This window comes from Cetorhinus maximus, chromosome 5 (genome assembly GCF_964194155.1).
Source record: "Cetorhinus maximus chromosome 5, sCetMax3.hap1.1, whole genome shotgun sequence".
NCBI lineage: Eukaryota > Metazoa > Chordata > Chondrichthyes > Lamniformes > Cetorhinidae > Cetorhinus > Cetorhinus maximus.
Window position 1 is genome coordinate 83,402,100 of NC_135883.1, and position 26,379 is coordinate 83,428,478.

General features: G+C 43.4%; 1 protein-coding gene across 1 annotated transcript in view; it reads right to left on the bottom strand.

The window, feature by feature from the left end:
* Nucleotides 1-26,379, bottom strand: part of rspo3 (R-spondin 3) — a 114,069-nt gene that overhangs the window by 62,212 nt on the left and 25,478 nt on the right. The window contains exons 3-4 of the mRNA XM_078542145.1: nt 26,100-26,249; nt 16,573-16,770 (exon numbers count right to left, since the gene is read on the bottom strand). Coding sequence (XP_078398271.1) covers nt 16,573-16,770; nt 26,100-26,249 — 348 coding nt within the window. The remainder of the gene's footprint in view (nt 1-16,572; nt 16,771-26,099; nt 26,250-26,379) is intronic.

Sequence of the window (26,379 nt, forward strand, 5' to 3'; positions counted from 1 at the left end):
TTTTTAATTTGGAGCCGAACTCCCTGAGGCAGAACTTAGCCTCAGGGAGACGAGTGCGCTCTTTTGTGCGCGTGCATGAAAGAGCGAACTCCCAGCTGAGGGAATCCCCCCGACCCGCACAGGGAGTGCATAGCGCTTCCTGGTGGATGTCAAACTGGGTGGGCCTTAATTGGCCCACCCATGTAAAATGGTGGTGCGCCCACCCGCGCCCGCTCCCACACTTCCCACCCCCCACAACAGGGGAAAAATTTTTCCCTTAGTTATTGTAGCTGTGGAGTAATTGCATTGGGAGAATGGGCAAGTAAGAATATACCTGGAATGATGTACTCCAAGGTATTTTGACTGGTTAAACATACCAAGAAAGGCTAGCATTTTAGCACCTCTCATAATTTCAGGATGCTCAAAATCACTTCACAGTCGATGAAGTGCTTGGAAGTATAGTTACTGTTGTAATGTTCTAATGTAAGGAATGTGGCAGTTAATTAACACACACAATATGATAATGATCAGATAACCTGGTTAATTGATGTTGGTTGATGGATACATATTGGCAATGATACAAGGGAGAACTCCCTTGCTCTCCTGTAAAATAAGTGAAATGCAATCTTTTACAACAACCTTACAGATTCAATATCTCATTCAAAAAACAAAATAGAAGCACCCCTCATAAATGTCCACTCCAGGAAATTTTCTCAGTTAACTATCCTCACTGTTTTCCTCCCTCAGCTTCTGCACTGAGTGGCTTCTCATCTGAGATGCTTTCAACTCTGTCTCAATTCATCATGTTCTCTCTCCTCTGAGTTCACTGCCCCGCTATCCTCTCTTAATCTCATCCTCTATGTAAACTCTCCAACTCATATACACAGCCAATCCCTTGTCCTTGTCATTTCGTGTGGTCTTGCTGGGTTCATCAAAGGCAGATAAGGCCATCTCAGATCAGCCCCTGAATCACTCACCACCCACATCCTGTTCTGCCTCCAAATCCTATTTTCTTCTTTATCTGCCCCAGGGAAAAAAAATCTCCCTCCCAATTCACTTACATCTGCACTCTCAAAATTCTAACAATCTAGTCTCTGACCATTTGTTCACCACGATATTTCTGCAGCTACGTCTTTGCTCAATCACACCCTCAACTTCACCTTTGAGGCCCTAGACACCCAATAAAACCACTACTCTCTCTTATCCTGGTCATACTCCCTTAAATCAAAGGTAGGACAGCCAGTATGGTACCATTATTCGAGAAGGGGGAAGGGATAAACCAGAGAACTACAGGCCAGTCAGTCTAACCTCAATGATGGGGAAACTACTGGAAGCAATTCTGAGGGACAGAATTAATCTGGGACAGTCAGCATGGTTTTGTTAAGGGGAGATCATGTCTAACCAATTTGATTGAATTTTTCAAAGAGGTGACTAAGTGTGTAGATGAGAGCAATGCATTTGACATAGTCCACTTGGACTTCAGCAAGGCTTTTGATAAGGTCCCGCATGGGAGACTGATAACGAAGGTAAGAGCCCATGGGATCCAAGGCAATTTGGCAAATTGGATCCGGAATTGGCTGAGTAGCAGGAAGCAGAGGGTGATGGTCGAGGGGTGTTTTTGTGACTGGATGCATGTGTCCAGTGGAGTTCCACAGGGATCAGTGTTGGGTCCCTTGCTGTTTGTGGTATATATAAACGGTTTAGACTTGAATGTAGGAGGGTTGATCAGTAAGTTCGCAGATGACACAAAAATTGGAAAATAAATAGTGAGGAGGATAGCCTTAGATTACAGGAAGAAATAGATGGGCTGGTCAGATGGGCTGATCAGTGGCAAATGGAATTTAATCCGGATAAGTGTGAGGTAATGCACTTGGGCAGGACAAACAAGGCACGGGAATACACGATGGATGGTAGGACACTTGGAAGTACCAAGGATCAGAGGGACCTTGGTGTGCATGGCCACCGGTCCCTTAAGGTAGTGGGACAGGTAGATAAGGTGGTTAAGAAGGCATATGGGATACTTACCTTTATTAGCTGAGGCATAGAATATAAGAGCAGGGAAGTTATCCTGGAACTGCATAAATCGCTGGTTAGGCCACAGCTGGAGTATTGCGTGCAGTTCTGGAATCTGCATTATAGAAAGGATGTGATTACACTAGAGAGAGTGCAGAGGAGATTTACCAGGATGTTGCCTGGGCTGGAGAGTTTTAGTTATGAGGAGAGATTGGATAGACTGGGGTTATTTTCCCTGGAGCAGAGGAGATTGGGGGGGGGACATGATTGAGGTGTATAAAATTATGAGGGGCATAGATAGGCTAGACAGGAAGGAACTTTTCCCCTTGGTGGAGGGATCAAAAACCAGCGGGCATAGATATAAGGTAAGGGGCAGGAGGTTTAGAGAGGATGTGAGGAAGAATTTTTTCACCCAGAGGATGGTGGGAATCTGGAACTCACTGCCTGTAAGGGTGGTAGAATCAGAAACCCTCATAACAGTTAAGAAGCATTTGGATGTGCACTTGTGATGCCATGGCATACAAGGCTATGGGCCTAGTGCTGGAAAATGGGATTAGAATAGTTAGGTACTTATTTGACCGGTGCAGACTCGATGGGCCAAAGGGCCTTTTTCTGTGCTGTAGACCTCTATGACTCTATGTATGAGGACTTGAACGAATATGATAGGCAACTAGTTTAGCAATTCACTCCTAGATCTGGACCACATAAAGCATTATTGTGTCTTACTCTCCTCTGCTAAAACTTCTGATTATTCCAGGATCCTGTAATGCAAAGGTAACACCCGACTTCTTTTCTCTACTGCAAGCCAACTTCTTTAATCCCTCTCTCCTGTCTTCTCTACCTTCACCTCCAGCAGCATGGAGGAGCTTTCTTTGCTACAAAGATTGAGACCATCCAATCAGCTGCCTCTCCTACTTTCTTCCCTTCCCCGAGCCCACCGGGCTGAACTTCCTCTAAGGCCTACACCCCTGCCCTAGCCTTAAACATGTTCTCTTCTATCTCCCCTCATGTCCTCTTTGAGCTCATCTTGCCATTAGACCCATCTCCTGTCCTCTCAGTCCGATTCATAGTAAACTACTGAACCACCACCTTCTCTCCCTGGCTCCCATTTTATTTTGACATTGTTAAAAGTTCTTTTTCTCAGGTTCTGTCTCTCTACCTTCTTCAAATCTGCCATCATCAACCCGGCCATCTTTGCAAATTACCTCCCCATCACCAGCCTCCAATTCCTCTCCCAAGTCCTTAAATGTGCCATTGCCTCCCAAATCTTCCCATCTTTCCCAGAGCTCCAAATTTGAATCCCTCCAATCAGGTTTCCTCCCTTGCCACAGAACCAAAACGGCTCTTATCAAAGTCACAAATGACCCCCTATGTGACTGTGATAATGGCAAACTATCCTTTCTCATCTTTCTTGATCTGTCTGCAGCCTTTGTCACAGTTGATCACACCATCTTCCTCCTACACCTCTCCATCATCATCCAACGGGGTAGAATGGCACTTAGCTTGTTCCATCCTTATCTATTTAATCATAGCCAGAGAATTGCCATCAATGGCTTCTTTTCCCATTCCCACACAGCTATCTCTGGTATCCCCATGGATTTATCCTATTTTGTCTTATTTATCATCTATATGCTGCCCTCAGCAACATCATTGGGAAACACGTCATTCCACATGTCTGTCAGCAACACCTGGCTTTATCTCGCACCACCTCTCTTGACATATCCACTGTCTTTAAATTATCAGACAGTTTGTTTGAGGAGCGGAAATTCCTCCAATTAAATATTGAGAAGACTGAAGCCATTGTTTTGGTCCTCGCTACAAACTCTGCTGATACACAACCGACTCCATTCCTTTCCCTGGCAACTATTCCACCACTGGGGCCCTAAGATCTGGAATTCCCTCCCTAAGGCTCTCTGCCTCTCTACCTCTCTCTATCCTCCTTTAGGAGACTCCTTAAAACCTACCTCTTTGACCAAGTTTTTGGTCATCTAATCTAATATCTCCTCATGTAGCTCAGTGTCTTATTTTGTTTTGTAATGTCTCTGTAAAGCGCCTTGGGACATTTTATGACGCTAAAGGTACGACTTAAATGGAAGTTGTTGTTCTCATTAATATTAAGCTCTTCCAAGAGCTTAATTTCTTCTAATATTATGCTACTCAATGTATTTGCATAGAATTTCTTTGTGCACTATTTGAACAGTTGTAAACACATTTCAAGTAAGTGGTTAAAATCAACAGAACACAGTGCACAAAGGAATACTATGTGTTGAGCAATACATTCCCAGAGGAAATTAAACTCAAATAAACAGGCACAGCCAGTTTAACTCTTTTAGGGAATGGTTACAATCTCCAAGAATACACCATGTTATATGTTCAGATAGATTAATGAGAACCTTGAAGCAAAGCTGTCTGGCAGCAGGATGTGTGAAGTCACACAGGCCCAGCTGGCCAGCGCTCATGTTAGTTACTGTTCTGTGCTAATACCTAGCCCTTTACAATGACAGCAAGTGCCTCTCAGCTTTCAGAAATTGCAGCAAAGCTACCATAGGTTCAACTGGATTTGTTATATGCTTCTGTATCCTTTTTGGCTCACTAGTTGGCTATGGACTCATCCACTTGTACTACTTTCTCAACCAGGGGAGTGTCTCGTAGCAGAATCACACAAGAACCAGCTTGCAGAAGTTCATATGCACAAGGGCTAAGTTCATGCACAGATCACATTAAACACATACATTCCGTTGAAGAAAATAGAATAAAATATTTCACTCATTATATTTTGCAAGCTATCTTTCTTTTATTAAAATTAAACATCATACTGTGATTGTAAATATGTCTAATAAAATGTAACGGTGGACAATTTCACAGCTTACTGGAAGAACTGACCAAAGAAAGCCTCCCACACCTATTACTTTTGTTGCAGTGATATCTGTTATTGAACAACACAACTGCAATAAGCAGCTCCTCATCCAAGGTCACATTGATGCTTTTTTATTCTTTCGTGGGATGCGGGAATTAAAGCCAGCGTTTATTTCTCATTTCTAATTGTCCTTGAACTGAACATTGCTGTTGGTCTGGAGTCACATGTAGGCCAGACTAGGTAAGGATGGCAGGTTTCCTTCCCTAAAGGACATTAGTGAACGAGATGGGTCTTTACGACAATTGATGATGGCTTCATGGTCACCATTACTGAGGCTAGCTTTATATTCCAGATTTGTTAATTGAGTTTAAATTCCACCAGCTGCTGTGGTCGCCTCAGCATTAGCTTGGGCATCTGGATTACTATTCCAGTGACATTACCACTATGCCACCATCTCTTCTGCCAATATGACTAGCAAGAAGCCTTCAGTATATGCTGTATAAGCTTGCTGACTTGTTATAATCATATTTTAAGCCTCTTCTCTGAGGTCAGTCCAAGCATCTGAAGTGGTATTTTAGCATCCCAAATGTATGGTCAGCAAAGGACTTGATTGCCTATGTGCATTGTGTCTATGGTGGGGTATGGGCGATGTGCAGATGTGTGATCAACCATAGTTGCAGAACATTACTTATATCCCTGAGACCTTGAGCAAACTTACATCCCTCTCTTTATAAGAGTTATAACAATTTTTCAATTGCCTTAAAACTAAATCATCATGGGTTGAATTTCACAGCCCCATGCCAGGAGTGCTTTTGCCAGAGAGGGCATGTAAAACATGTTGGGTGCCCAGCCCACCTCCTTCCCACCCACTCTGCACCTGTTCTCCACAATAGAAGGGGTGGGTAAGGCACCCACTAGGCTGCTCACCCTTAGGCCCATTGAGGCCCTTAACTACCCAATTAAGTGGCAATTAAGGGCCTCAATCCCTAGGTTCCGATATCTCCCTGCCCTAAAAGCCTGGGACTTACCAGGGTCTGGTCACCATTGATTTTCTTCATGGAGCTGCTTGCAGTCCCAGCAGCACCCACTACTGAGTTTTGGTGTTGCTGGGACTGCTAGAGCTGCCAGCCAATCAGATTGGGCAGTAGTTCTCGAGAGTGGGACTTACTGTCCACTGAGGGGCGGAAGTCCAACCCTCAGCCAGTTTAGCTCACCCCCAGCATGTTATTGCTTCGGGGCAGGCTTTCTAAAAGTCAGCCTGTTCGTGTGCCAAGAGCAGGTGTACTGGTGACTGAAAGGAAAAATAAAAGAAAAACCTAAAAATGCAAAGGCACATATTTTGTTTCCATTCCCTGCCCTTTCACCATTCCTGTTGGCCCTGTAGGACTAACTCTTCTGTCTTTCAGTCTCTCCTGTCTTTCACCCTATCACAGACCTTCCTTTTATCCTTATCCCACCCACCCCTTGCTTAAAACCTAACATATCTCTAATTGTTCCCATTTCTGATGACAGGTCATTGACCTGAAATTCTGAAATGTTAACTCTGTTTCTCTGTTTACAGGTGCTGCCTGAACCCCCCAAGTGTTTGCAGAATTTTCTGTTTTCATTTCAGAATTCCAGCAACTGCACTATTCTGCTTTTAGAGAAAATGAGCTGTTAGCTTAAGATCTCATGAAAAACTTGCACCTTTAACAGTATCGTACTCTCATAGTACTGTATTGAATTGTCATTGTGGATTATACACAGTGGCACTTGCACTCATGGGCAGGATTTCCCGGTTGGCGTGCGGGGAGGGGCCCGGGCCCACTCGCCGACGCATAAATGACGCGGGATGACGTCAGGCGGAACTCCCGACATCACCCCGCGTCATTTCAATTTTCAGGCCGGTGGGGGCGCAGCCAAATCAGCCGTGCGCCCGCCGACCTGTCAACGGCCAATTGAGGCCATTTAAAAACTAATTGCACTAATTAATGGACCTGCCCATCCAACCTTAAGGCTATTGGGGCAGGCCGGGAGCCTTGGCGGGCTTCAGAAAAAGCATGAAACCTGATCCACAGGCGGGATGAGGTTTCATGTAGGTTTTCAAAAATTTAATAAAAGTTTAACTAAAAGTGACGGACATCTCCCAACTCATGTGACAGTGTCACATGAGGGGACATGTCAGGGAAATTTCATTTTTCTATTTTTAACATTTTTGAATTTGGCACCGATCTCCCTGAGGCAGCACCCAGCCTCAGGGAGATGAGTGTGCTCTTTCGTGCGCATGCGTGAAAGAGCGCACTCCCGGCTTAGGGAATCGCCCCCACTGCGCGCACATGGAGCGCATTACGCTTCCTGGCGATCGTCATGCTGGGCAGGCCACATGAAATGCCTGCACGCGCCCACTCCTGAACTTCCCCCCAAGTTCTGCCCCATGACATTCTGACTCAAAAGTGAGAGTGCTGCCACTGAGTAAATGCTAATCAAGTTGTTTTTGTCTATGCCCTAACCACTCCCATTCCTCCAGTAAGAGAAATCCAGCAATTCCTGCTGCATACTGTACTAACGTGGTGGGACAGAAATCTCTTCTAAGCTTCACTTTGAATGCTACGGCAGCCTTCAGTTGTCTAAAATATGACGTTAAATATACACTTGCCAAAGAACCTTCAATGCAGTGTTTTTACGCATCTTTACCATAATTAGCCTTAATAAGCACAGCATTTTTTTGTTCCTTTTCACTGATGTTTTTCTCAGTTGGGAATTCTTAGACAAACTCTAAATGTGGTCAAAGTGCTCTCTTCGGAAAATCTATCACTTTTATCCATCTCTCCTTTTTCATTAAAGTTAATGAAGGCAAGAATTTTGGCCCCTGGTTCTCTTGTTATCCTTGTTATCCAGAGAGTTCTAGGGCACAAATGTTCTGAGTGCTGACAAGTATGGCTCAAATTGGTATAAAAAACGTGATTCCTTGAGTTTTCCAATACATAATGTTTTGCTTAGGGTTTTTCAGGCCTTTGCACTGCCCTTTTCATGAACAAATTTAACAAACAAAAATGTTAGCATCCTGCCATGTTTGTGACCCCAGCCCTTGCAGTCTTGCCAGTATAAAGGAAACATTTTAGAAGTGTTTGGTCTCAACTTCCTTTTTGCCTGGTTTGCCAAGACACAGAACACCAAAACTCATCATGTAATGGATAACTTTAGAGACCTTGGAAGTGTTCAACACAGCAAAGGATTAAGAGGCACCCTGCATGATTATGGTTTGGAATATATAATGTCAAGGAAAGAGAATTAGTACATTGACCCCTTCCCTCCCCCCATAAGAAGTACTCCACTAAGATCTGTTCCAGTCTAGTGGCTATTCAGATAATTAGATTCAATGCTTAAAACAAAATGTCCCAGACCAAAATTAATAAAGCATATTCTTGACAAAAATAATAAGAGGTAAACAGCAGAAGCCTGAGGACATGCTGAGTTTAAATTGTATGCAGTTCACTTTTGGTGAGTTCAAGCTTTGACCCCTCAGCGTATGTGAAATATAAACACTACAGCTCAAAGGATACAGTAATTAGTTTTGAGTTAATTTTAAAAGGCTGCAGCCTGCTGGATAATCATGAGAGAAAGGTCATTAACTACACTGGTGTCCATTACCTATACTTGCAGCTGCGATACTACACAGCGCTACCAACATACCCCAGCTCCAGCCTGCAAGCACTCTGACCTAGTCATAATTTGACTGGACGAGGGTCTCGCCTGGGAATTCAGATGTTTTTCTTTTATACTGAAGGGAAATTTAAGACAAGAACTGCACCATAGAAAGGTTAAATTACAGACATAAAACACCCTTTAGTATTTTTACAATTCATTGCCAATTACACCATAAAAAGTTAAACACTGGGCATTGCAGCTGCAGATTTATTAACTTTCATTTGCACCTTTGGGAAATAACTCAGCTGAACTCTGCCAGTGACTGTTTTTATTTAATTCATAATATTTCAAACCTACACAATGAAATTGGAATTTCTTACTATTTTGATTTTATAGACTGCTGCATTGTATTACACACTTCTTTGATTGAATAGGATCTATCTTAATGTTTAACTTTTGAGGTTTGAGAGTTCTTGGCTGGTTTCCCTGCCTTTTCCAGCGGTATTTGACACTGTACTAGGAATATAAGCCAGGGACCATTTGTCAAATCTTATTGTGGCAACAAGCAATCTACTATCTTTATCAAAAAGTATTAGATTACAATGCAGCAACTTGGCTATGACCAGGCAAGCCCTTGTTGCTTTAGTTCCTTTGGTAAGTTAGAACAAGGTCTGCAGTAAAAAAGAAAGACATCATTAGTTCTGTTAGCCATGTTTACATCAAGCATTTTGATCATAGATTATTCTAAATTTGGGACTAACAACAATCAAAAGTGCTTTTCATAAAGTATATTTAATGCACGCACCTTCATTTTAAAAAATTGTTAAAGTGATTCCTGTCAAAACTCTGCTCTTCCAATAAGACTGCGTGCTGGCAGCTTTATGAGTGTGTACACACTGAGGGTTACCAGAGTGTCTCTGCATGTAGACTTGAAATCATTTCAACTGGTTTTGGTTCAAAATCTCAGAGAAGCTCTCAAATGAACAACATAAATTATGCTGAGATTGCACGGAACTAGATTTACTGCAGATTAGTAACATTAGAATTCCAGGAAATAAAATGACTACAGTTTCCTTTGTCAGCTCACAGGCTCCAAAATGAAGATACAATGAATGGGTTTTTTAAAAAAAGATTTTAAAGATTTATATTCTACACTACTGTCAAATAGATTCACTTGCTTAGGCTAGGATTCAGGCATGTCTGAAATTTACTTCTGCAAAGATTTTGAATTCATTATCATTATGTTTACTGGTTTCTCAAGCAGTATCTCTGACATGATAACAGTCATTGCTGTGGATAGTGATTGCATAAAACGAATGGGGATTTATGAAATAAAGTTGGGTTACTTACAGGATTGTATTCATTACACTTTGAAAATTCCTGTCCCATTGTAGCTTCATCACCTGTATGTTTCCACAAAGAACAGTTCTAGCACCCATCGAGCACGAATTCTTCCCAGTAATTAAGAGCTCATCCCACGTTTACAACATACACAGACTAGTTGTTGAATGAAATGATGTGGTAGAACAGAAGATCCTTACTTTACACCCAACTCTTAATTGCGTTTGATTCCACATGTGAATAGAAAGTATGAAACTATAAATACGTCCCTCACTGCTTACAGTAGAAGAAAAAGAAAGACTGGCATTTATACACCACCTTTCAAAACCCCATGATCTCCCAAGGTGCTTTACCTCCTATAAAGTACTTCTGAAGTGTAATAGCTGTTGTAATGTAAGAAACACAGAAGATAATATGCACTCACAAGCCCCCACAAAATCCAATACGATAAGGACCAGACAATCTGTTCCTTTTTAATGTTGTTGATTCAAAGATAAATACTGGGCAAGACAGAAGAAATAACTCTCCATTTCTTCTTTGAAATACTGCCTCAGGATGTTTTACGTCCACCTGAGAGACCAGATGGGGCCTTGGTTTAACATCTCATCCAAAATACTTTTTTCCAACAATGCAGCACTCCCTCAGCACTGCACTGAAGCCCTAGGGCATGTGAATGACAAAAACCGTAGGCCCCAAATTTCCTCAATGGTTCCAGTGATCTGAGGATATTATGAACTGGGCACCTGCCCCATATACAACACCCCCCACCCCGCCCACACTTTGGGCCTTGACAATATTCCAGCAATAGTACTAAAGACTTGTGCTCCAGAACTTGCTGCACCCCTAGCCAAGCTGTTCCAGTACAGCTACAACACTGGCATCTATCCAACAATATGGAAAATTGCACAGGTATGTCTTGTACACAAAAAGCTGGACAAATCCAACCCGGCCAATTACCACCCCATCAACCTACTCTTGATTATCAGTAAAGTGATGGAAGTGGTCATCAACAGTGCTATCAAGCAGCACTTGTTTAGCAATAACTTGCTCAATGATGCTCAGTTTGGGTTCTGCCAGGGCCACTCAGCTCTTGAACTCATTACAACATTGGTTCAAACATGGACAAAAGAGTTAAACTGCAGAGGTGAGGTGAGAGGCCGCATTTGACTGAGTTTGGCATCAAGGAACCCTAGCAAAACTGGAGCCAATGGGAATCAGGGAGGAAAGTCTCCTCTGGTTGGAGTCATTCCTACTGCAAAAGAAGATGGTTGTGGTTGTTGGAGGTCAGTCATCTTAGCTCCAGGACATCACTGCAGGAGTTCCTTAGAGTAGTGTCCTCGGCCCAACCATCTTCAGCTGCTTCATCAATGACCTTCCTTCCATCATAAAGTCAGAAGTGGGGATGTTTGCTGATGATTGCACAATGTTCAGCACCGTTCATGACTCCTCAGATACTGAAGCAGTCCATGTCCAAATGCAGCCAGAACTGGATAATATCCAGGCTTGGGCTGACAAGCGGCAAGTAACATTCATGCCACACAAGTGCCAGGCAATGATCATCTCCAACAAGCGAGAATCTAACCATTGCCCCTTGACATTCAATACCATCGCTGAACCCCCCACGATCAACATCCTGGAGGGGTTACCATTGAAATCTGTTGCTTTCCAATTGAGTGTTGGAAATTTTGTGACCATCTTTTACGGTGTTGCAGAATTTTGAATGCTATCTGAAGCTTTTGACAGTTGTGCAATTTTCTTACAGCTCTTTTAGAGTTAATTTAGCCCTGAGTTGCAGTACCTTTAGTGGCCACTACCTTAGAGGATCATAGATTATAGCTCTGAAGAAGGGTCATACAGACTCGAAACGTTAACTGTTTTTTTCTCTCCGTTGATGCTGTTAGACCTGCTGAGTTTTTCCAGCATTTTCTGCTTTTGTTTCATATTTCCAGCATCTGCAGTATTTTGCTTTTATCATAGATTATTTCTTGACTGCAATGGTGGTGCTGTTGAGCTCTTCCTGAGTTTTCCTGGTTTAACTCTAAGCTCTGCCCACAAAGCAGTAATTTGGGCAGGAAGATGGCTGCAGGACCCCAATAATGAAAGCAAACAGCAAAAAAAGACATTTTACAGGCTTCTTCCTCTGTTAGGAGCTGTTACTGGATAGATTCTTCTTCCCAGTCCAGTCTCCAGTATTTAACTTCAGCAGTAATGAATTCTCCTGTCTGTGGAATTCTACTTAAAGTGGGACCACCTGCAGTCTGCTGTTTAATTTCTGTTCCTGCTTAAACTTTGTAAGTTTGACTTTTATTAATTAAGCTCTTCCAGATTTGAACAAGCTTACCAGGACCTACTGGCCTGCTGCCTGGAGCAATGTGCGATCCCAGAACATAGGTATACCGTGTGTAGCATACCTACAAAGCTGTAGAATCCTTCTACAGTGAGTCTTAACAGTTGTTTCACTTTCACAACAGCTCTTTTCTACTGCTGGATGTGAAGAGTTAAAGTTTGTGTATTTTGCAGTCAAATCTTCAAAACCATGCTGCCACTAACTAGCAACAATGTTATATTCTTCTTTCCTTCAATGTAAATGTTCCAATCATATACAATGATTGGTGAAATAATAATGTGAGTTCTTATTTGAAGATAAGACTATATGCAGATTATGTTCACTGGGAGCTCAGTATAATACATATAATCTTTACCCTACTGCTTATAGACTGCCTACAAGTCTTGGGACTAATACATCACATCCTGTTGAGGTAGTGATGATTGACAATAGCTTAAGATACACCTTCTTTAAGGTGCATGCACCTCATATCACAACACCTCCCACTGATACCACAAATTCAGCACAACCAACACTGGAGATCACCATTGATCACAACCATCAGGGTCACATACTGAGAAATTTCAAAGCCTTTGGTTATCAGTCATTTACTCTGTGGTAATAAGGAACAAACAAGAATTTTACGAGCATCCTGATATTTTCAGGAATACACAAGGCATTCAATTGACTTTCCTGCGCAAGTAAAATTTGCACAGGCAGGCATTGTTAGTTCTCTACAGTAACCTGAGCGGAAGAATTCCAGTCTATTACCAAATCATAGATTAATAGAATGGTTACAGCACAGACGGAGGCCATTCAGCCTGTTGTGTCCGTGCCAGTTCTCTGCAATAGCAATTCACCCAGTGCCACTCCCCTGCCTTTTCCCTGTCACCCTGCAAATTTATCCTCTTCAGATTAAGATCCAAGTCTCTTTTGAAAGCCAAAATTGAATCTCCATCCATCACACTCTCAAGTAGTGCATTCCAGATCCTAATCACTCTTTGCATGAAGTGGTTTTTCCTCATGTCACCATTGTTTCTTTTGCCAATGGCCTTAAATCGGTATACTCTGGTTCTCAGTCCTTCCACCAATGGGAACAGTTTCTCCCTGTCTACACTGTCCATACCCATCATGATTTTGAATACCTCTAATAATCTCCTCATAATCTTCTCCAAGAAGAACCCCTTGACATTCAGTGACATTACTATCACTGAATCCCCTACTATCAACTTCCTGGGGGTTATCATTGACCAGAAACTGAACTGGCTAGCCATAAATACTGTGGCTACAAGAGCAGATCAGAGGATAGGAATCCTGTAGTGAGTAACTCACCTCCAGACTCCACAAAGCCTGTCCACCATTTACACGGTACAAGTCAGGAGTGCGATGGAATACTCTCCACTTGCCTGGATGATTGCAGCTCCAACAAACACTCAAGAAACTTCACACCATCCAGGACAAAGCAGCCCACTTGATTAGCACCCCATCCACAAACATTCACTCCCTCCACCACTGATGCACAGTAGCAGCAGTGTGCACTATCTACAAGATGCACTGCAGGGACTCACCAAGCCTCCTTAGACAGCACCTTCCAAACCCACGACCACCACCATCTAGAATGACAAGGGTAGCAGACACATGGAAACACCACCACCAGGAAGTTCCCCTCCAAGCCACTCAACATCCTGACTTGGAAATGTATCACTGTTTCTTCACTGTCGCTGGGTCAAAATCCTGAAACTCCCTCCCTAACAGCACTGTGGGTATACCTACACCAAATGGACTGCAGCAGTTTAAGAAGGCAGCTCACCACCACCTTCTCAAGGGCAATTAGGGATGGGAAATAAATGCTGCAGCGAAGCCCACATCCCGTAATTGAATTTTTAAAAATACAGCCCCATAAAAATGAATTATTTCTGGTGTTGTACAAACAATCAATTGTACAGAATATTTCTAATCGAGAAACTAAAATTATTATTCTGAACTTGTTTTTGATTGATAGAAATTTCACAATTACTTTACAAAGAAAGAATGGGTTAGTGTTGGAGAAAACAAATATGTAGGCATATGTATTCCTTAGGCCTTGCCACTGCTTCACCTATTATATGGATTTAGCACTGAGTGAAAAAAAAGTATGATTAAACTGTTCTGAATCAATTCCATTCTGATTATGAACTAGAAATGCTGGGTTCACTGATTGATTCTTTTTTACAGTACTATAAAAAATGGGTTCTTATATTATGCATTTGATTCAGAAAATCCCAATTTTTTTCTCTCATTCCTTGAACTTATACATTCGGCACACACCATATACATGCTCAGACTTCCTTCATTTGTATTGAAGACATTAACTATAGTTACAAGTTAGGAATTCCCTCCCTTTGCCATCTTGGGTAGCTTCCATTTTTGTGATTTCAGTGCAAGATGTGGTTTAATATGGTTTTCTCCCAAAAATTAGCCCAGGCAGCCACACTTAAATGCAAATAACACAACCTCAGGTATAATTCCAGTGAATGAGATCTGTACAGACTCTAACATTACACTACAGGTGAGTTATAATGTCATTCTGCTTTCTGCAGCAAAATCTACTTAAAATTGACATATTTTCAGATTAATTTAATCTGAAATCAACAACCTCACCAATAAATAAGAAGTAAAATCAAACACGAGGTAATGTAGCAAGATGATCTTTCTTCACTGCCATTTTTTTCCCATTTTAATTGCAACTTACTCATTTGAGCCCGAAACTGATCTGTGACAAGTAGAATGTCCTATTTTAATTTTGAAACCCAGATAGTTGTTTGAAGAAAGATCGAATGAAAATTTAAAACAGATTGTGGGCAATTTTAAACCGATTCCAACCCCCCACACACAACCTTTGGGTTTTGGGCTGTGGCTGTCTGGACAGGCGGGTCAGTAATTATAATATCTAAATGAGGCTCTGCTCCTCAGGTTTTGAGAGCCATTTAACTCTAGCAACTGTGGGCTGGGGTTTCCTGGGGGTCTGGAAACACAGCAGCTACTGTGAGGCTGGAGCTGTCAGATTTAGCATGCACTTTCCCAGCATTGCTGGTGGTGTAGAGGGAGCAGGAATACTTCCAAAGACCCCTCAAGCAAACCTTCTGCTGTGATCTTTCCGTCCCCACAATCTATCTGTTCCCATAATCTCTCCCTCTCTTCAATCTCTGCCTCCCTACGATCCCTCCCTTGCCGCGATCACTCCCTCTCCATGATTGCTACCATCTCCCACAGACAACACCTCAGTCTCTTCCTCCTCGTGATCTCTCCCTCCTTGCAGTCTCTCCCTCTCCATAAATATTAGGACCGGAAATGTAATTATACTTGGCTGTGTTGACCAAACTTGCATCAGGTATTTTGGTTAGTATCAAAATAACATAAAGCCCCATAATATTTTCAAATATGCAAATAAGGAATATAATACCTGTTTCAGGTCCCTGTCTTGAAATTGGGCAGCCTTGATTTCTGCTGGCATTGGGCCCACTGATCAATATAATCAAGTCTACATGCAGCATAACCAGAGGTCCTGGAGATCGGCACCAAAAAAGTACAAATTTAACAATACTTATCTGAATGTGGAGCTTGGTCCCCTCTCTAACAGCTCGCCCATCCTCCTTTCAGGACCTAACTGAGAGCTTCTGCCAATGAAGCAATGGCGTAAAATTCAAATTCTATTAGCTGGCGAGCTGCTTGTCTTATGTAAATGAGGCCAACATTGGGTGCGGCTCAGATCTACCTGTTCTGGCAAAGGGATCGCCTGCCAGTTTCTAGGCCATTAGTTTACAAAAAAATGTTTCCAAATCTTGTGGCACCAAAGATTCAAATCAGGTAAGAATGTATTTTCTGCTTGGAAGTATAGTTGGCAGTTGATTGATTCTGCACTGATCCCCAGGTTATCTGAATAAAGCTAACAAAGTATGTTATGGTCATTCAAAGAAACATGACGCAAGTAGACTGCTGATACTAAACAGTTTGCTCCCAGTGCATAAATGTAACATGTGTTATTGATTGCTGGTAGCTAGTAATTTGTTGATTACTTTTTACAGTCACTTCAGGTCTTGTTCAGGTCACTTCAACAGGATTCCTACTTTGCATAACATTGCACGTGTTTGCCATAAGCCTGAGATTATGGTTTTTCATCAGCAAAAGTACAGAAAACATTGCAATTAAATATTAAAGTGTAATAATTTACAAGTTATTCAAATGAAAAAGTGGACAGTTACTTTTCTAGTTAAGTATTAGTTAGTGCAGTATACAGTCCTGACAATAATAACTGGTAACAATTTTGGTACCATGCATGGTAGACTCAGTTATTTGAGGCACTTGTTATTCTAATATTATAAGAGTATGGTGTTAGTTATTTCAGTGGCCTCCTTGGGAGCCAGGCTGACCCTTGCAGAGATCCTCTTACCTTTTTCACCTGTTGGGCATCGTTTTTTCTGCACAGTACATTTTCTTGACTCAGTGATTTTTGGACAGGGGTTGCCATGTGCTGAAGGAAACTGCACAATGTCTCGTTTCCTTGACTCACTGCCTCTCCGGAAACCACATGTCTTCCCTCGCTTTGTGCAGGGACTCCATGCACTCCACTCGCTTACTTCACAGTGTACTGTAAATGGATAAGCAAAGTTGTTCAGGATCATTTTATTTCACTTTTCTCAATTAACTTTTCCCTCCATCTCTCCTGCAGGTGCTAATTTATGCTGTGTTGGGGCTTTATATATAACAGATGCTTTCAGTCCTAAACCATAGATGAGCCTAAATGTCAAGTGTAAATTGACTGTTCAGCTGAAAATCCAGTTGTTCTGTGTTGGTGTACTTTTATCAGAAGTGGCTAAATAATGACGAAAAGCAGGGACCCTGTCAACTTTCCCCAACCATACCAGGTTCATTGAATTGAATTGTAATGCCCCTACTGCCAACTCAATATGAGATAATCCAACTTGGCTTAGACCAGGAATTAAATATTCCTTGTCTGTAGAGTTCAGTTTGGCATTAAATGCTAAATTCACCAGCTGCATTATTAGGAGACACCTTTGAGACCATCTGATTTTCACTTCTAACTGTGCTTTAATGTGAACAAGGATGAGTTATAGATTCACCATTTACTGATGGCTGTTGAACTTTACAAAGAACAGGTTGATACTGACCAAAATTTTGCAAGTGTAGAGGCAATTGCTTTAAAGGTTTAATTCTGGACAAAAGTTTTTTTTCTTTAGTGCGGTACAAAATTATGAATTAGCTGCCAGTCTCAGCTCATAAGCTGCCTTCTCAGTCCTAAAACGTTGATCAGGAATTTCCTTGGGGCTGCTCCTCTACCATAACTTCATCAGAAGTAAGGCATAAACCCCATTCACATGTGTAAAGTTATAATGGAGCAGCTCTGAGGAAATTCTAGGCCCTTCCTCTGAATCTAACCTTTGACTTTTGGGATAAGTTTTAAAGTTTTCTTTCTCTAAGGGCCAGAATTGAAATAAGTTTGAATAGTCTCATTGAAGTTCCTAATGAGTGAAAAGTCCACAGCACAATTCCCTCCCCACCCAGTAGGGACACCTACTTCCCTTCCCCACCTCACCACCGCCCACCCTCCCCTGCTAATTATACTAAACCATCTTACTTTAGGGTTTCTGACTAAGCCACCATCGAGGACAATTGATGCAAAATGTTAAAAATGGTTAAACATGGCTCTTGGTGGAATGGTGGTGAGGTAAACTCAGGACAATAGACTTGGAGATATAGATTAGGATTCAGATAGTGTGTCTGAACCTATATGCTACAGGCAATGAAAGGCAGTTTAACAATCTGGTGATAGTTCATCATACTTAACGCTGCAGTGATAATCCTATTCATTCTAACTCAGTGCGGTCATTAGGTTTGCATGGGGGATTGAACTCTTGGTTGGGTGGGGTAGGATAGTCTATTTGACTGAATGCTGACACTAGAATCAGGCTGACTTGAAAAAAACAGGAGGTTTCAAGGAGAAGAGGTCCTGCTTTTTCCTCTACAGCCCCGGACTGAAGGCCAAAATTAGTGGGTTCATTTTCTTACCATTAGTAGTTGTACAGCAAGCAAGATAATTCCGAAAATACTAATTTACCAACAGTATGGTGAGTCCATTATTTTGTTTAGGTATGGAAAATGAAGTTAGTTTTGATTGCAACTTATACCCTGTATATCCATGTGTTGTGAAACAAAGTTGCATAACAATCAACACAGCCTTGTCTCACCAAACGGTTATTCGGTTTGCCTTTGTAGAGATTGAGGAAGTACACATGCAAAAGACCAAGGGCGGAATTTTCCCATCCTGCCTGCAGTGGGTTTTGTGGCAGGTGCAAGTGAAGAATCTAGCGACAAAAAGTCACAAATCCGCCGTCATAAAAACAGGTCACAATTCTCCCGATGGTGTGTTTATGGCAGGTCAGTTATCCCGCCGACTCGTGATTATCTGGCCGACTCGTGGTTATCCCGTCGACTTGTGATTATCTCACCGACTTGTAGTTATCCCGCCGACTCGTGGTTATCCCGCCGACTTGTGATTATCCCGCCGACTTGTGGTTATCTCACTGACTCATGGTTATCCCGCCGACTTGTAATTATCTCACCGACTTGTGGTCCCGCCAACTTGTGATTATCCCGCCTACTCGTGGTTAACCTGCTGATTCATGGCACGAACACCATTTGCATTCATTAGCATGTCATGAATGCTCATTACAACAGCTGCTCGCCAGAATCTCGTCAGGCCTTCCAATCTTGCAAGAAAGAAATTATGTTGGCCTCAAACCCATTTGAAAAGGGGTGGCATGCACAAGGCGGACCTCAGTTCACTGGTGACTTCGAAATGAGTGGAATATACATAGCCTACCTGCCATTGCGCTGCACCGGTCTTTTTGCGATGAATATCACACTGCTGGGGCTGTAGGGTTGAACTGCTCCTACTCTTTGCCTACATTGTCCCAAGCAACATCACTGTGCTGGGGTACTCATGCAGGCCTCCACTTTCAGAAACTAGCATTTCAAGCAGAGGGGTGAGGTGAGGGTGGAGTTCATGAACACACGGTGGGCAATGAGGAGGGAAGGCTGTGGAATGGCAGTCAGGGGAAAGGGCAAACATGAAGGGGGCCTTTCTGGGGCTGCCCTCTAACCTCTTGTTGCTGCAGGAGTGAGCAGGAGTTGCTTAGAAAGAAAGGAGGAAGACCTCCTTACGATGAAAGCCACTGAAAGACAATGGTTTCATTAGCTCTGTTAAAGGGCTACTCAAAACTCAGTGGCTTCACATCACAGGTGCTGCATCTCAAGAGTAACACATAGGAATGTAGAATTTGGGAATGCAGACAATAGTGAAGGAAGCACAGCTGTATCATATATGAAGGCCTGTCACGTGTTCACCAGATGTGACATTCCTAATGGACCAAAGGGCATCCACTCATTGACCATGAGCAACTGATTGGTCATTAATATGCCACATCAGAGATTGGAGCACAGAGCTAGGTTGGGTCACTCATCTCAATTAAACTTTAGCATCCCACGCAGGGCTCAAGATGTCACATATCTGCGATGCCAGCTTGGTCACCTCGATGTGTGAGCTAGTGTCTCAGGGACAAGGTGGCTTCAGCCACCATGCAAGTAGGTCAGGAGTAATTATGGACCCTTACAGTTTCTAAACGTGTCATCGTCTGAACTTCACTTTCTTGCCTCGTGAATCATTAATGTCTTTAATGTTTTCTTTCAGAGAGAAGGCAAAAGCAAATATGGATCCAGGGCTCAATGCTGCCTTTGTCAGGGTCCTAATGCAATGGAGGAGGCAAAGGAGGGAGAGGTGACTCCGTGTGCAGCTCTAGCAGGAGGGACATGGTCAAGCAGAGCCGCAGCATGAACAGGAGGGTCAGGACGAGAGACCCAGAAACGGGGAGACTCATCAGACCTAGGGTTTATAGTCCAAGAGTATTCTATTTACAAATGAGTGAGAGGCAATATGGTGTATTTCTGCGCTTGTCCTGAGCTCTGGTACATCACATATGCCACATTCTTCGTGAAGACCTGACACCACGTGGAGTTGGAGGGTATCCCCTGCCAGTGGCTCTGAAGGTGACCCCTGCACTCAATTTCTTGCCCTCTGGTTCTTTCCAAGGATCAACAGGTGACCTGTGCGGCATCTCTCAGTCCGCAACACATCGGTGTATAAAGGAGGTCACAGATGCCCTTTACAGGAAGGGCCATCGTTAAGTCAGGTTTGTTCTGGATGAAGATAGCCAGGCTGCGAGATTCACCGGCTTCACTGCCATTTCCGGCTTCCCTAGAGTGCAGGGTGCAATAGACTGCACCGGGTGCCTATACAAGCTCCATGGCAGCAGCCCCTAATCTTTATAAACCACAAGGGCTATCATTCCATCAATATATAACTGGTGTGTGATCACCAGAAGCACATACTGCATATTTGTACATGCTACCCTGAGAGTTGCCATGACTCCTAAATCCTGTGTCACTCCCAGGTGCCTGAGATTTTCGAGGGGGCATCATGTCTGTGGGGATGGCTGCTTGGGGATAAGGGGTACCCACTGAAACGCTGGCTGATGGTACCGGAGCGTCGCTATCAGAGTCGTTCTGCAACGCAGGTACAACGCTGCTCACAGTTCCACATGCTCCCTTACAGACCAGACCATAGGGCTTCTGAAGACGCATTTCAGATGCTTGGACTACTCAGGTGGCTCACTTCAATACACTCCTCACAGGGTTTCCCGCATCATCGCAGTGTGTTGTGCCCTTCACATTCTGGCAATGCAAAGAGGTGAACTCCTGCCAGAGGATGAACTGGAGGAGGATGAGAGCTCACTGGAGGATGAATATCAGGAGGCCCAGGAACCTCAGGAGGCTGCTGAGGGTCAGTATGAGTGCGATCGCGCCATGGAGGAAGGAAGACGTGGGAGACGTGCCCATGATATGTTAATTGCTGACATGTTCCAGGATGAGTGAAATTAAGTGAGGGCTTATGGTCACATCTTTCCTAGCCCTCAGTGACATTCCCTTTCATCTCAGGGGATGTCCAACCACTCGCAGCGAGAACGAGTCCTGCTTTCACACTTGTGCGTTCTGGCCTCATGAATCGCCAGGCCATGATCTCTGCTTTGGTCCATGGTGCCCTGTGAGTGAGCTCACTCTGGGAACTGAGAGTCCACTGGGAACAAGAGCGATGCGAGAGGAGACTTGAAGCCTTCACTGCCATCTAATGATGCAAACAGTACTGCGACTGAGATGTGGACATGTCTAGGGATCTCCTCCTCCCGCGCATGTCTTTTCTTCTGCCACTAACACTGAGGAGACACAAATGCCACTAGATTATCAATGCTGATGAGCTGCCCTCACTCAATGGTGTTCCTTGAGGAAGAAGGGTTAGAAACGCTTACATCACACATTTCCAATAAAGATTTAAACACATCTCCCTGACATCACACAAGGGTGTGGACACTAGTTCAACTGAGGTTGACATCACAGGAATATGAATCACACAGTGGGACACTATCACTGAGTGGGAGCATTCCAAAGTACAAAATCACAATGCTTTCAGTTGACAGGAACATTCGCATAACCATCAAATGTATTAACAAAAGTGCAATTTAGTTACATGGCTAGCACGCCCGTGACCCAAAAGCGACATCAATTTTTCTTAACTTCTCTAACTCTAGCACTATGCCTGGCTGCAGCCCCGACATCTGCAGCAGAGGTGGAGGCAGCCTGCGGACTGCCATGTCCTGATGTCTGTGATGACCTTGGCAGACGTCCTGTGGTGGGCCGTGGCCTGGAGGGCCCTGGCTTGATAAGGGTCACCTGCTCAGGGGCAGAAGCGCCCTCGGTAGCCTGAGAAGCTGGAGTGGATGGGGTCACAGGTGGAAAGGGCTATGAGCAGCTGCACATCCTTGAAGTGTCCTGAGAGGAGGCCCCTGGGGTGTTCGGCTGACACTTATCCTCCCTGTGGGTGCCAGAGGGCCCCACCCTGACTCCTGCAGGAGATAGCGCATCCGGAGGGAGGTCAAGGTGCCTCGTCCCCATGTCGCCTACACCTTGATGAGGCCATGGAGTGCAGGACTGAGCGCAAATCCGGCAGGACCTGCTGGACCAAGATCTCCATGGTGGTCGCTTGCCTTCCCATGGTGACCTTGAGGCGCTCGCATGTCAGAGACACGACATCAGACAGAACACAGACGGACTCCTCCATCCTTCGCTCTAGTCTGCTGAGTGACTGTTGAATTTCTGCCTGATGATCTGCTGCCTGTTGTTGCATCTCCAGCATTGATTTGGCGGCCACTTCCAGAGGCTCATCATCTGACTCGGACTGAGTGGGTGGCTGGTCCCCAGCAGCCCTCCGAGTGCTGGAGATCTGGGCTCCTGCCTCCAACTGCTGCGGGGACGTGTCAGTGAGGTGTTTCCCAGAAAGTGAGCCCGAGCCTAATCTACATCTGTGCTCCACCAACATGTGTATCTCTGAGCTTGTGGAGGATGTGTGTGAGCAACGTGACGGTTCTTCCAGAGCTTTCTCTTTGGATGAGGTCTGTGGGCTCGCACTGGTGCTGGACTGGCTTGTGGGCCTCGATCTGCTGGTGTCCAGAAAATAGAAAATCGAGTTTCAGTTAATGAGCATGAGCTGGATAAGACTGCATGTGAGTCACTGTGAATGCCAGGATTTGATGAAGTGATGGAGCTGTGATCCGTGCTGGGTTGGTGGGAGAGGCCGATCTCCCCTTCCCCACAGGAGCGATTCCTACCCTCCCCAGCCAGCTCAGCTGCAGCCTCCTCAAACTCAATGAGGGCAATAATGGCAGCCGTCCCTTCCCCGGTCTGCGATCTCTCATGCCTGTTGTGCGCCAGCTTGGCCTGTATGAAGAAAGAAAGGCAAGTGATGAGAAGGGATGGAGCGGAGGTTGGGTGAGTTGCATGTCCCCTGTGTGTGGCGAGCCCTTCCCAGAAGGGCCAGAGGATGGAGTGTGAGCAACATGATAGATGGGAAGGTGGTGATGTGAAGATCTCGGTGAGAGAATGAGTGTTGATATGTATTCCCCGCTAATGGTTGCATGAGATCCCTGAAGAGAGTAGCGGTTTGAGCGCATGATGCCATGATCAGAGTTTGATATTGGAGGGAGTTGAAGGATGACTTATCCTGGTGGAGTGGATGTGATCATTCATCCTCTTCCAGCACTGGGTGGCATTTCGGGTGGGGTTGCCAGCCACACTGACCTGCTCCGCAATGGCCTCCCAGGCCAGAGAGGTGAGGCTGCTGTGCTTCCTGCAGCCATCCCTGGGATAGAGTACATGTCTGTGCCCGCACCCCTCTGATCAAAGCGTGGAGGGCCTGATGTGTGAAGCAGGGTGCTATCTTCTTCTTCAGGCCCTCGGCCTTCCTCTTCTGGCTGCCAGACATCTCTGGTGGGCTGGAGAGAGAGTGAGATTGTGTGCTGGACTGGCCTTTAAATATGGCGCCCAGACCTTCAAACCCACCAGCTAATGGGGAGGCGAGCGAGTCAGCTCCTGGCCTGTCAGGTGATTGAGACCAACACGCGCCTTTGCATAATTAATAAGCCTCCAAGCGCAGAATCGGGCACCAGTCCCGCCATTCTGATCGACGGGCTGTGCTTCTGAAACCGCCTGCCACCGTGCTTGGTCTCACTTATGGAAAATTCTGCCCAAGAATATTGGCTCAGGGCAAAATGGCATATTATTGTTACACCCCGAATTGTGCTATTGCTTAAATAGACCTTGTGCAGTGTGAATCAACTCCCATAGAAGTAAGATGTTCAGACTCCTTAGTGGAGCAACTAATGCCATTGAAACGTGGAATGATATCTATGACAGACCTGAATTGTAACATAGGCGATATAGCTGGTGTGGATAATGATTTTTTCAGTGGCGTAGAAGGCATCGCTTCTAAGGTTAATATTGTTACAGTCGATTGAGGACCTTTATAGCTCTTTCACACTGTTGTTACAAAGTGTCCTCCAAACAGCTGGCCTTAGCTTGTGCCAAAATTTTTACACATAGTCTTCAGCCGCTTTGTAAAAGCTACACTTTGCAAATTGGTGGGTTAAGCATCCTATGGACACCAATATAAAGAGAACTTTACTCTGCACATTGCACATCTAATATCCTTGATTCCAACACTAATTGTAAAAAGTAAAAAGTGTCGGATCACTCTGTAAAAGCAAACCTCCATTAGATGTGCAATAAGCTCATCAAGAATGAATTTATACCTCATAACATTCAACTTGAGCATATAGGTGTTGGAAGTGTTATGCATGCATCTTGCACTACGTCTGCTCTATCTCATCTTGAGTGAACCTCATTTCATCAGGCACAAAAATAGGTCAGTTGTACTGTCAACGTCCACCTTGTGGGATAAAAAATGTAAAGAGAAAGAGTACCCTGCATTTTACATTGGTGTAAATGATTTAAGCTTAAAGGAGATTCTCAGAAAATTCTAAGGGATGAATGAAGATAAAAAGACCAAAGTTAATGCAATCTTACAGAATTATAAACCCTCTTTATTATGGTAACGAGTAACATTTTAGCTATAACACTATTAGTGAAGTAACATTTACTCCTACAATGTTTTATAACTGCAATAATGTGTGGTCTTTCAATTATATAACCATTTTCCTGCAGTATCATGACATCTTTCTGGACAGCCATTATATTTGTGTACCAAGATTAAAATATGTAACTATATTCCTCTTTAAAAGATTAAGTAGGTAATATTTCAACTGAAGAAAAGAACACTTTAGAATGTTCAGCATTAAAAAATTACGAAAATATAAATATTCCAGAAACTAAAAGAAATGTGATTCCTATATTTAAAAGTTAAGTATGTATTTTGGCATTAAAAGAATTTAATAGAAACAGCCTGTTTATTCTAATAGCACCAGATTCTGGCGTTATCCAACACATAACTTGTGGTAGGTGTAACATGCTTGGGAGGAAAAAAGGTGACTGTGTACCTATGGTTCCCAAAGCTTTTCACCACTAGGATTTTCCTTCTGTCATTTCCGGCTGTGTTGTAGTAATTGATAGAGATTGATTGCTATGATCAGTAAACAACTCCAGTTTTCATTGTATCATGTGACTATCAAGATGGTAGAACGTGAACTCAATGGACATAGGTCTTCTGTCATCTCACAATTCACATGTTCCATTGTCCTGTACTCTGTTCTTTGTTCCTAATCCATTTTCTAGTTTGCTTTTAACCATGCTTTTCCATGACTTTCTCATCCCCTCCCTCATCTGGATATATTTATCCCTTTTTGTTCCTTCTGCATAATGAAGTCTACTATTTCATCAATATTTTCCTTTGCTGCTTTTTTTCTCATTTATTTTCTCTTTTTAATTCATAAATCAAAGGATGTGTCACAATTTGCAGCTCTCAGCATTGAAGGAAACTGCACATTGTCTCGCTTCCTTGACTCGTAGCCTATCTGGACATCATCATCCGGACAGCCATTCTGCTGGTTATAAATGGTGCAAAATTGGAAAGGAAACTGCTTGTTCTTAAAATACTTTTAAATCTGAATATTCCTATCAATATTTGATCAATAACTTTGCATTCTATTGTGAGTGCGGCACAATTTGAGGTGCTGTCTTTCAGATCAAATGTGAAACTGAGACCCCATCTGACCTCTCAGGTGGATGTAATAGATACTGACACTACTTTGGAGAAGAGCAGTGCAGTTACTCAGCACCCTGGCCAATATTTATCCCATATCTCCTTTACTGAAACAAATTGTCCAGTCATGATTGCATTACTCCTTGAGGAACCTTGCTGTATGCAAATTGGCTCGGCATTTCTTACAATAGTGATTACACTGGCTGCAAGGCATTTCAAGACACCTTGGGGGCATGAAAATCACTACATACAGATCAGCCTTTTTCTTTGTGTTTAAGTTGAAGAAGTTCTCTTACCAACAGGAGTACACTCCATTGTCTGGTTATTTGGAATAAACTCTTCAGGACAGATATCAAAACATCTTCCTCTATGCAAGTAGAATCCTGGTTTGCACTTTGTACAGAAATTTTTATTGAAGCAGGTATCACAGTTGTCAGCTCTGCATCCTGAAACAGATTAAAAAGCAGTTAAAACATGAGAGGTGGTAAGTAGACTTTCCTCTCTGTGCAATTAATTTGGTATAAAATTGAACACAGTATTACACAATCTAAACCTAATAGACAGGTCAGGTAGGGG